The following is a 12,584-nucleotide window of genomic DNA, read 5'->3' as shown; positions in this document are numbered from 1 at the left end:
ATCTACAGTATAATCCTTAGACTTGACCTTAGCCTGGTCCCAGTTGGCAACAGGGATCTACAGTATAATCCTTAGACTTGACCTTGGCCTGGTCCCAGTTGGTTACAGGGATCTACAGTATAATCCTTAGACTTGACCTTAGCCTGGTCCCAGTTGGCTACAGGGATCTACAGTATAATCATTAGACTTGACCTTAGCCTGGTCCCAGTTGGCTACAGGGATCTACAGTATAATCCTTAGACTTGACCTTAGCCTGGTCCCAGTTGGCTACAGGGATCTACAGTATAATCCTTAGACTTGACCTTAGCCTGGTCCCAGTTGGCTACAGGGATCTACAGTATAATCCTTAGACTTGACCTTAGCCTGGTCCCAGTTGGCTACAGGGATCTACAGTATAATCCTTAGACTTGACCGTAGCCTGGTCCCAGTTGGCTACAGGGATCTACAGTATAATCCTTAGACTTGACCTTAGCCTGGTCCCAGTTGGTTACAGGGATCTACAGTATAATCCTTAGACTTGACCTTAGCCTGGTCCCAGTTGGCTACAGGGATCTACAGTATAATCCTTAGACTTGACCTTAGCCTGGTCCCAGTTGGCTACAGGGATCTACAGTATAATCCTTAGACTTGACCTTAGCCTGGTCCCAGTTGGCTACAGGGATCTACAGTATAATCCTTAGACTTGACCTTAGCCTGGTCCCAGTTGGCTACAGGGATCTACAGTATAATCCTTAGACTTGACCTTAGCCTGGTCCCAGTTGGATACAGGGATCTACAGTATAATCCTTAGACTTGACCTTAGCCTCGTCCCAGTTGGCTACAGGGATCTACAGTATAATCCTTAGACTTGACCTTAGCCTGGTCCCAGTTGGCTACAGGGGTCTACAGTATGGGTCCACCAGACTAGGAAATGCTGGTCAATCTAAAATAGTCTCCTTTTTACCTGCTGCAGGGTCATGGCGCTGGCTTGGCGCATCGACAACTCAGACACCACGGCCATCATCCTCCTGGTTGACTCCTTGATACGGCCCTGCAACTCATTCACCTGAGAGAGAGGAGAGAGAGGGGGTTGGTTAACGCACAGACAGCCTGACAGACTGACAGATAGACAGCCAGACTGACATGATATTTGAAAAGTTTCTCTAGTCGGCGGATCAAACTAATATCTAATATCTAACATCCTCCAGATAAACTAATATCTAACATCCTCCAGATAAACTAATATCCTCCAGATAAACTAATATATAACATCCTCCAGATCAAACTAATATCTAACATCCTCCAGATAAACTAATATCTAACATCCTCCAGATAAACTAATATCTAACATCCTCCAGATAAACTGATATCTAACATACTCCAGATAAACTAATATCTAACATCCTCCAGATAAACTAATATCTAACATCCTCCAGATCAATCTAACATCCTCCAGATAAACTAATATCTAACATCCTCCAGATAAACTAATATCTAACATCCTCTAGATCTAACTAATATCTAACATCCTCCAGATAAACTAATATCTAACATCCTCCAGATAAACTAATATCTAACATCCTCCAGATCAATCTAACATCCTCCAGATAAACTAATATCTAACATCCTCCAGATAAACTAATATCTAACATCCTCTAGATCCAACTAATATCTAACATCCTCCAGATAAACTAATATCTAACATCCTCCAGATAAACTAATATCTAACATCCTCCAGATAAACTGATATCTGACATCCTCCAGATAAACTAATATCTAACATCCTCCAGATAAATTAATATCTAACATCCTCCAGATAAACTAATATCCTCCAGATAAACTAATATCTAACATCCTCCAGATCAATCTAACATCCTCCAGATAAACTAATATATAACATCCTCCAGATCAATCTAACATCCTCCAGATAAACTAATATCTAACATCCTCCAGATCAATCTAACATCCTCCAGATAAACTAATATATAACATCCTCCAGATAAACTAATATCTAACATCCTCCAGATAAACTAATATCTAACATCCTCCAGATCAATCTAACATCCTCCAGATAAACTAATATATAACATCCTCCAGATCAATCTAACATCCTCCAGATAAACTGATATCTAACATCCTCCAGATAAACTGATATCTAACATCCTCCAGATAAACTGATATCTAACATCCTCCAGATAAACTAATATCTAACATCCTCCAGATCAATCTAACATCCTCCAGATAAACTAATATATAACATCCTCCAGATCAATCTAACATCCTCCAGATAAACTGATATCTAACATCCTCCAGATAAACTGATATCTAACATCCTCCAGATCAATCTAACATCCTCCAGATAAACTGATATCTAACATCCTCCAGATAAACTGATATCTGACATCCTCCAGATAAACTAATATCTAACATCCTCCAGATAAACTAATATCTAACATCCTCCAGATCAATCTAACATCCTCCAGATAAACTAATATCTAATATCCTCCAGATAAACTAATATCTAACATCCTCCAGATAAACTAATATCTGACATCCTCCAGATAAACTGATATCTAACATCCTCCAGATCAAACTAATATCTAATATCCTCCAGATAAACTAATATCTAACATCCTCCAGATCCCAGAGCCTCAGCTTGGCATGCTGGCTGCTGGGGCCCAGTGAGGTTATCTAAGCGTGCTGAGAGGATTTGCCTCAGAGTGCACAGCAACTTTGGCTCATTGGCTATGTGTGTGTGTAACATGGCTCATTGGCTGTGTGTGTGTTAGGGAGCATGTGTCTTTGTGAGGCTGTGTGTGTGTAACATGGCTCATTGGCTGTGTGTGTGTTAGGGAGCGTGTGTCTTTGTGAGGCTGTGTGTGTGTGTAACATGACTCATTGGCTGTGTGTGTGTTAGGGAGCGTGTGTCTTTGTGAGGCTGTGTGTGTGTAACATGGCTCATTGGCTGTGTGTGTGTTAGGGAGCGTGTGTCTTTGTGAGGCTGTGTGTGTGTAACATGACTCATTGGCTGTGTGTGTGTTAGGGAGCGTGTGTCTTTGTGAGGCTGTGTGTGTGTAACATGGCTCATTGACTCATTGAGATAACTAACAGCCTTGGCCTGGTGGGCAGGTGATACTTCATCCAGGAGACACTGGGCTGGGCCCTGCAGGGAGCCGGGGTGAGAGGGCAGTCAGTCTGCTAGGCTGCACCAGGCACATGGAGCCACCACGCTCCAAGATCCTCTACCCCGACTGTGAGTGTGTGGATAGATGAGTTTGGCAGTAGATGCCTTCTTAGCTGCTTCCTTTGTGTGTGTGTGTGTGTGTGTGTGTGTGTGTGTGTGTGTGTGTGTGTGTGTGTGTGTGTGTGTGTGTACCTTCTTGGCTAGCTGCAGTGTGTCCTGCTTGCCGTTCTCGGCCTTAGCTCTGATTCGCTGAGAAAGCCGGGTCACCTGCTCAAACACCAAGTCCTTCTCCAGGAGCAGCTCTTCCCGCTCCGCCAAGCCAACCTCCAGCTGAACACACACACACACACACACACACACACACACACACACACACACACACACACACACACACACACACACACACACACACACACCTTCAACCTCAATCAATTATAACGACGGGATGTGATTCATTGGTGGTAATCTTGATTGATGACTTCACCTTCCCTCAAGAAAAGTGGCATAGTTTGTGTTCCTAGTCTCCTTCAGATACACTGCCCGTTTAGACTCAGACCTTCCCACTGTTCCGAAATCTGCCTGCAGGACTGTAAAGCAGCTTCAGTACTGTAGGCTTTACCTGTTCTATCTTCTGGATGAGTTCAACAGGAGATGGGTCGTTCCCCTCCAGCTCTCTGGCCCTGTTCTCCTGTCCTGGATCCTCCAAGGCCTTCTCTAGCTCCAACATACGCTCCTTACACTCTGACAGCTACAGGACAGGACAGGAGAGGGAAGAGAGGAGACAGAAGAGAGGAGAAGAGAGGAGAAGAATAGAGGAGAAGAGAAGATAGGAGAGGAGAAGAATAGAGGAGAAGAGAAGAAAGGAGAGGAGAAAAGAAGGGAGAAGTGGACTTTTATTATCCATGAGGATATTCAGAGACCATTGGAGGCTGCTGAGGGGAGGATGGCTCATAATAATGGCTGGAACGGAGCGAATGGAAACCATGGAAACCATGTGTCTGATGTATTTGATACCATTCCACTGACTCCGGTCCAGCCATTACCACAAGCCTGTCCTCCCAAATTAAGGTGCCACCAACCTCCTGTGTCAGAGACCAACTCAACCTCACAATCATCTACATTTTGTTGGGATGATGTGTTAGACAACACCATGATAGAAGTCATTATGGTTTGTTTCAGCATGACGAGCAGCTTAACAGATACACTAGGCTTCCTTTCCTGGTTACCATTACATCAATTAGCATTCATAGGGTTTGTTTCTGCATGATTTGCAAGTTAATATATATATCCTGATAACCATTATATAATTTCTCATTATTCACAGAATTACTGTAACTCAGCTGTTGACCCCAGAATGGAGATTTGGGATGTGCACATCTTTCACACAGCCATGGTTCCGCGCATGGAGCTCCACGCCACGCCACGGTATGAATGAACCCGTCGGGAGACACATCACCACCCTCTCCTTCTGCGTGTGTGATGCACATTCTCTTCCAGCTGAAGCTGCCTAATGAAGCAGAGCTGATCGGGAGGAGAAGAGGTCAACAGACAGGAAGAGAAAAGAAGCTCCTTTACGTCTTCTCTTCTGCCTTTAATGAAGGAGGGATGATCCTAGCAGGTCTGTGACAGGACGAGCGTGGCTGCATTAGTCCTGTTTAACACCATACATCTCATATGATCACGGAGTCCAGTGGAAGTAAGCACGCTCACACCTTCTCTGTCTCCGGTGTCTTCCTGTCATGTGATGTAATGTGTACGTGTTCTAAGAAACATCCTCCATGGACTCCAACGACGGAATGAGATTTTCAAATGCCTCTGCTGTTCATAATCAAACTCTGATGGACTAAAAGACGACTGTACTGTAGACTGAGACCACCCTCAGAGAGAGACCGAGAGGAAAGAGAGAGACAGAGAAAAAGAGGGAGAGAGAGCGTGAGAGAGAGAGAGAACAAGAGAATGTGAGAGTGAGAGATTGGATCTGAGACCTTCATTACATTAGAGGCTGATGATTTACTATGTGATTTAATCACTCTGCACACCACCCTCACATCACTCACATCAGTCAGAGAGAGAAACAGAGATGCATGCTGAGGCCCATACTGGAGGACGTCACTGTCTCACTGCCTGACTGGCTGGTTGGTTAACTGTCTCACTGCCTGACTGGCTGACAGTGACTGACTGTCTGGTTGGTTAACTGTCTCACTGACTGACTGTCTGGTTGGTTAACTGTCTCACTGCCTGACTGTCTGGTTGGTTAACTGTCTCACTGCCTGACTGGCTGACAGTGACTGACTTTCTGGTTGGTTAACTGTCTCACTGCCTGACTGGCTGACAGTGACTGACTGTCTGGTTGGTTAACTGTCTCACTGCCTGACTGGCTGTCTGGTTGGTTAACTATCTCACTGCCTGACTGGCTGTCTGGTTGGTTAACTGTCTCACTGCCTGACTGACTGTCTCTGTACTGTAAAACCCCCACGCCCTCAGAGCACTGATAAACCAGGGCATCTCTGTACTGTAAAACCCCCACCGCCCTCAGAGCACTGATAAACCAGGGCATCTCTGTACTGTAAAACCCCCACCGCCCTCAGAGCACTTATAAACCAGGGCATCTCTGTACTGTAAAACCCCCATGCCATCAGAGCACTGATAAACCAGGGCATCTCTGTACTGTAAAACCCCCACCGCCCTCAGAGCACTGATAAACCAGGGAAGCTCTGTATTGTAAAACCCCCACGCCCTCAGAGCACTGATAAACCAGGGCAGCTCTGTACTGTAAAACCCCCACCGCCCTCAGAGCACTGATAAACCAGGGCATCTCTGTACTGTAAAACCCCCACCGCCCTCAGAGCACTGATAAACCAGGGCATCTCTGTACTGTAAAACCCCCACCGCCCTCAGAACACTGATAAACCAGGACATCTCTGTACTGTAAAACCCCCACCGCCCTCAGAACACTGATAAACCAGGGCATCTCTGTACTGTAAAACCCCCACCGCCCTCAGAACACTGATAAACCAGGGCATCTCTGTACTGTAAAACCCCCACGCCCTCAGAACACTGATAAACCAGGGCATCTCTGTACTGTAAAACCCCCACCGCCCTCAGAACACTGATAAACCAGGGCATCTCTGTATTGTAAAACCCCCACCGCCCTCAGAACACTGATAAACCAGGGCATCTCTGTACTGTAAAACCCCCACCGCCCTCAGAGCACTGATAAACCAGGGCATCTCTGTACTGTAAAACCCCACCGCCCTCAGAACACTGATAAACCAGGACATCTCTGTACTGTAAAACCCCCACCGCCCTCAGAACACTGATAAACCAGGGCATCTCTGTACTGTAAAACCCCCACCGCCCTCAGAACACTGATAAACCAGGGCATCTCTGTACTGTAAAACCCCCACCGCCCTCAGAGCACTGATAAACCAGGGCATCTCTGTACTGTAAAACCCCAACCGCCCTCAGAGCACTGATAAACCAGGGCATCTCTGTACTGTAAAACCCCCACCGCCCTCAGAACACTGATAAACCAGGGCATCTCTGTACTGTAAAACCCCCACCGCCCTCAGAACACTGATAAACCAGGGCATCTCTGTACTGTAAAACCCCACGCCCTCAGAACACTGATAAACCAGGGCAGCTCTGTACTGTAAAACCCCCACCGCCCTCAGAACACTGATAAACCAGGGCATCTCTGTACTGTAAAACCCCCACCGCCCTCAGAACACTGATAAACCAGGGCATCTCTGTACTGTAAAACCCCCACCGCCCTCAGAGCACTGATAAACCAGGGCATCTCTGTACTGTAAAACCCCACGCCCTCAGAACACTGATAAACCAGGGCAGCTCTGTACTGTAAAACCCCCACCGCCCTCAGAACACTGATAAACCAGGGCATCTCTGTACTGTAAAACCCCCACCGCCCTCAGAACACTGATAAACCAGGGCATCTCTGTACTGTAAAACCCCTACCGCCCTCAGAACACTGATAAACCAGGGCATCTCTGTACTGTAAAACAGTTGAATTGTTTATTTGGAAGCGAGTAAAGATTGCTTCTGGCTTGGGTCAAGGAAACGCTATCCAGAGTGTATATTGAATTTCACACACAAACTTTAATATTTTATACTGTGTGATCTTAAGTGCATTCTAACAACAGACACAGTCCTCTCTGAAGTGTAAACAGCCTGAGAATAAGATACATATGTTTCACAGTGACACATTGTTGTTTAATGTGATCACATCATGGTGGATCGGGAACGCTGTTTACTTCATCTCTGCCAATACCACAATCCCCCTGACTGTCTAAATCACACAGTCTCCCCCTAACTGTCTAAATCACACAGTCTCCCCCTGACTGTCTAAATCACACAGTCTCCCCCTGACTGTCTAAATCACACAGTCTCCCCCTGACTGTCTAAATCACACAGTCTCCCCCTGACTGTCTAAATCACACAGTCTCCCCCTGACTGTCTAAATCACACAGTCTCCCCCTGACTGTCTAAAACACACAGTCTCCCCCTGACTGTCTAAATCACACAGTCTCCCCCTGACTGTCTAAATCACACAGTCTCCCCCTGACTGTTTAAATCACACAGTCTCCCCCTGACTGTCTAAATCACACAGTCTCCCCCTGACTGTTTAAATCACACAGTCTCCCCCTGACTGTCTAAATCACACAGTCTCCCCCTGACTGTCTAAAACACACAGTCTCCCCCTGACTGTCTAAATCACACAGTCTCCCCCTGACTGTCTAAATCACACAGTCTCCCCCTGACTGTCTAAATCACACAGTCTCCCCCTGACTGTCTAAAACACACAGTCTCCCCCTGACTGTCTAAATCACACAGTCTCCCCCTGACTGTCTAAATCACACAGTCTCCCCCTGACTGTTTAAATCACACAGTCTCCCCCTGACTGTCTAAATCACACAGTCTCCCCCTGACTGTTTAAATCACACAGTCTCCCCCTGACTGTCTAAATCACACAGTCTCCCCCTGACTGTCTAAAACACACAGTCTCCCCCTGACTGTTTAAATCACACAGTCTCCCCCTGACTGTTTAAAACACAGTCTCCCATGACTGTCTAAAACACAGTCTCCCCCTGACTGTCTAAATCACACAGTCTCCCCCTAACTGTCTAAATCACACAGTCTCCCCCTGACTGTTTAAATCACACAGTCTCCCCCTGACTGTCTAAATCACACAGTCTCCCCCTGACTGTTTAAATCACACAGTCTCCCCCTAACTGTCTAAATCACACAATCTCTGCCTGACTGTCTAAAATACACAGTCTCCCCGACTGTCTAAATCACACAGTCTCCCCTGACTGTCTAAAACACACAGTCTCCCCCTGACTGTTTAAATCACACAGTCTCCCCCTGACTGTCTAAATCACACAGTCTCCCCTTGACTGTCTAAATCACAGTCTCCCCCTGACGGTTTAAATCACACAGTCTCCCCCTGACTGTCTAAATCACACAGTCTCCCCCTGACTTTTTAAATCACACAGTCTCCCCCTGACTGTCTAAATCACACAGTCTCCCCTTGACTGTTTAAATCACACAGTCTCCCCCTGACTGTCTAAATCACACAGTCTCCCCCTGACTGTCTAAATCACACAGTCTCCCCCTGACTGTCTAAAACACACAGTCTCCCCCTGACTGTTTAAATCACACAGTCTCCCCCTGACTGTTTAAAACACAGTCTCCCATGACTGTCTAAAACACAGTCTCCCCCTGACTGTCTAAATCACACAGTCTCCCCCTAACTGTCTAAATCACACAGTCTCCCCCTGACTGTTTAAATCACACAGTCTCCCCCTGACTGTCTAAATCACACAGTCTCCCCCTGACTGTTTAAATCACACAGTCTCCCCCTAACTGTCTAAATCACACAATCTCTGCCTGACTGTCTAAAATACACAGTCTCCCCGACTGTCTAAATCACACAGTCTCCCCTGACTGTCTAAAACACACAGTCTCCCCCTGACTGTTTAAATCACACAGTCTCCCCCTGACTGTCTAAATCACACAGTCTCCCCTTGACTGTCTAAATCACAGTCTCCCCCTGACGGTTTAAATCACACAGTCTCCCCCTGACTGTCTAAATCACACAGTCTCCCCCTGACTTTTTAAATCACACAGTCTCCCCCTGACTGTCTAAATCACACAGTCTCCCCTTGACTGTTTAAATCACACAGTCTCCCCCTAACTGTCTAAATCACACAGTCTCTGCCTGACTGTCTAAAATACACAGTCTCCCCGACTGTCTAAATCACACAGTCTCCCCTGACTGTCTAAATCACACAGTCTCCCCCTGACTGTCTAAATCACACAGTCTCCCCTTGACTGTCTAAATCACAGTCTCCCCCTGACTGTCTAAATCATACAGTCTCCCCTGACTGTCTAAATCACACAGATCACACAGTCTCCCCCTGACTGTTTAAATCACACAGTCTCCCCCTGACTGTCTAAATCACACAGTCTCCCCCTAACTGTTGAAATCACACAGTCTCCCCTTGACTGTCTAAATCACAGTCTCCCCCTGACTGTTTAAATCACACAGTCTCCCCCTGACTGTCTAAATCACACAGTCTCCCCTGACTGTCTAAATCACACAGTCTCCCCCTGACTGTCTAAATCACACAGTCTCCCCCTGACTGTTTAAATCACACAGTCTCCCCCTAACTGTCTAAATCACACAGTCTCTGCCTGACTGTCTAAAATACACAGTCTCCCCTGACTGTCTAAATCACACAGTCTCCCCCTGACTGTCGAAATCATACAGTCTCCCCTTGACTGTCTAAATCACAGTCTCCCCCTGACTGTTTAAATCACAGTCTCCCCCTGACTGTCTAAATCACACAGTCTCCCCTGACTGTCTAAATCACACAGATCACACAGTCTCCCCCTGACTGTCTAAATCACAGTCTCCCCCTGACTGTTTAAATCACACAGTCTCCCCCTGACTGTCTAAAACACAGTCGCCCCTGACTGTCTAAATCACACAGATCACACAGTCTCCCCCTGACTGTCTAAATCACACAGTCTCCCCCGGACTGTTTAAATCACACAGTCTCCCCCTGACTGTTTAAATCACACAGTCTCCCCCGGACTGTTTAAATCACACAGTCTCCCCCTGACTGTCTAAAACACAGTCACCCCTGACTGTCTAAATCACACAGATCACACAGTCTCCCCCTGACTGTCTAAATCACACAGTCTCCCCCGGACTGTCTAAATCACACAGTCTCCCCCGGACTGTTTAAATCACACAGTCTCCCCCGGACTGTTTAAATCACACAGTCTCCCCCTGACTGTCTAAAATACACAGTCTCCCCGACTGTCTAAATCACACAGTCTCCCCTGACTGTCTAAATCACACAGTCTCCCCCTGACTGTCTAAATCATACAGTCTCCCCTTGACTGTCTAAATCACAGTATCCCCCTGACTGTTTAAATCACACAGTCTCCCCCTGACTGTCTAAATCACACAGTCTCCCCTGACTGTCTAAATCACACAGATCACACAGTCTCCCCCTGACTGTCTAAATCACAGTCTCCCCCTGACTGTTTAAATCACACAGTCTCCCCCTGACTGTCTAAAACACAGTCGCCCCTGACTGTCTAAATCACACAGATCACACAGTCTCCCCCTGACTGTCTAAATCACACAGTCTCCCCCGGACTGTTTAAATCACACAGTCTCCCCCGGACTGTTTAAATCACACAGTCTCCCCCGGACTGTTTAAATCACACAGTCTCCCCCTGACTGTCTAAAACACAGTCGCCCCTGACTGTCTAAATCACACAGATCACACAGTCTCCCCCTGACTGTCTAAATCACACAGTCTCCCCCTGACTGTCTAAATCACACAGTCTCCCCCGGACTGTTTAAATCACACAGTCTCCCCCGGACTGTTTAAATCACACAGTCTCCCCCTGACTGTCTAAAACACAGTCTCCCCCTGACTGTCTAAATCACACAGTCTCCCCCTGACTGTCTAAATCACACAGTCTTCCCCTGCCTGACTGTCTAAACCACATAGCCAACAGCACAGCTGAGGAACAGAGGGGTGGATGGGATAGATGGATGAATGGCTTGACTGATTTATGGATGGAAGGCAACAGAATAGGACAAAACTATGGTAGAATTTCCCACTGTCAGAAAGCAGCTGAGCGGGGATTGGAGAGTTGAGGAGTCTGTCCCAATTCCACCCATACTCTCCAGTGGGCACTGAGAGCCCTGTGAGACTTGGTCCCAATTCCACCCATCCTCTCCAGTGGGCACTGAGAGCACTGTGAGACTTGGTCCCAATTCCACCCATCCTCTCCAGTGGGCACTGAGAGCACTGTGAGACTTGGTCCCAATTCCACCCATCCTCTCCAGTGGGCACTGAGAGCCCTGTGAGACTTGGCACCATAAGAAGCCATTGCCCCTTAGTTATTGGGGCCAGGTTCCAGAATCCAGACAGAGACATTGGGGCCATCAGGGGACATCCACTGCCTGTTGGTCATTATGGATGGATTCCAGTAAAGAGCAGTGGGCCAATGCCACCCCAACCCAGGCCTCTACCCTCAGCTCCGGCCCCGGCTCCAATGCCACCCCAACCCAGGCCTCAACCCTCAGCTCCGGCCCCGGCTCCAATGCCACCCCAACCCAGGCCTCAACCCTCAGCTCCGGCCCCGGCTCCAATGCCACCCCAACCCAGGCCTCAACCCTCAGCTCCGGCCCCGGCTCCAATGCTGGCCTGTCTGGCTTGTAGACAGAGAGAGGAATGTCTCTATAAAAGTGCCAGGTTATGGAACGACAAAGGTCACCTATTCAGCCGAGGAACAACCGAGGCACGGAATCATAGAACAGTTCTGAATTCATTCACCCTTAGTAAAAAACTAACTACAGTAACTAAGAGCAATGGGTGAGGTCAGGAAATTAAAGCTCAAATACCACCTGTCTGATGAGGCAACAGAGGCTGTCTCTCTCAGACTTAGCCTTTGTGACAGTGTTTGGGTTATATGATCGGTTACATTGGCACTGTAGCTAATGAACCTCCCCTCTAACCCACTGGTATTCAAAGTCAGGGTTGCAACCACTAGTGGGGTCATGGTGGAACTGCAGTGGGGTCTCCCCCCCAAAAATATATATACAGATTATTGTTATACGTTTTTTAAAAATATAATTTATTGAGTAAAATTATTTATTGGTTTCTTTTCACTTTGATAAGAAAATGCAATGAATTTAAGGTTATTTGTTGATATAAAAATCTAAATGTACAGATTTTAAGGTTTAAGATTTGGCCTTGGATGGAGTCGTGAGAAATTCTGTCTGAAAAAATGGGATCCCGCTGAATGTTTTTAATAGCATTGCTCTAACCCTTTGAGCACTGACCATCACAGGAGGATGGTGAAGGGAGGACGG

The 12,584-nt window shown here is 46.9% G+C and overlaps 1 protein-coding gene across 1 annotated transcript in view; it reads right to left on the bottom strand.

Annotated features, from left to right (window-relative positions):
- LOC149970073 (coiled-coil domain-containing protein 146-like) overlaps positions 1–12,584 on the bottom strand; it is a 59,474-nt gene that overhangs the window by 2,529 nt on the left and 44,361 nt on the right. The window contains exons 16-18 of the mRNA XM_090228661.1: positions 3,783–3,911; positions 3,356–3,493; positions 944–1,045 (exon numbers count right to left, since the gene is read on the bottom strand). Coding sequence (XP_090084787.1) covers positions 944–1,045; positions 3,356–3,493; positions 3,783–3,911 — 369 coding nt within the window. The remainder of the gene's footprint in view (positions 1–943; positions 1,046–3,355; positions 3,494–3,782; positions 3,912–12,584) is intronic.

This window comes from Oncorhynchus mykiss, unplaced genomic scaffold (assembly GCF_057628025.1).
Source record: "Oncorhynchus mykiss isolate SJ-2025 unplaced genomic scaffold, ASM5762802v1 scaffold96, whole genome shotgun sequence".
Lineage (NCBI taxonomy): Eukaryota > Metazoa > Chordata > Actinopteri > Salmoniformes > Salmonidae > Oncorhynchus > Oncorhynchus mykiss.
Note: the sequence above shows the minus strand (reverse complement) of the source record. Positions and strands in the feature narration are given on the sequence as shown.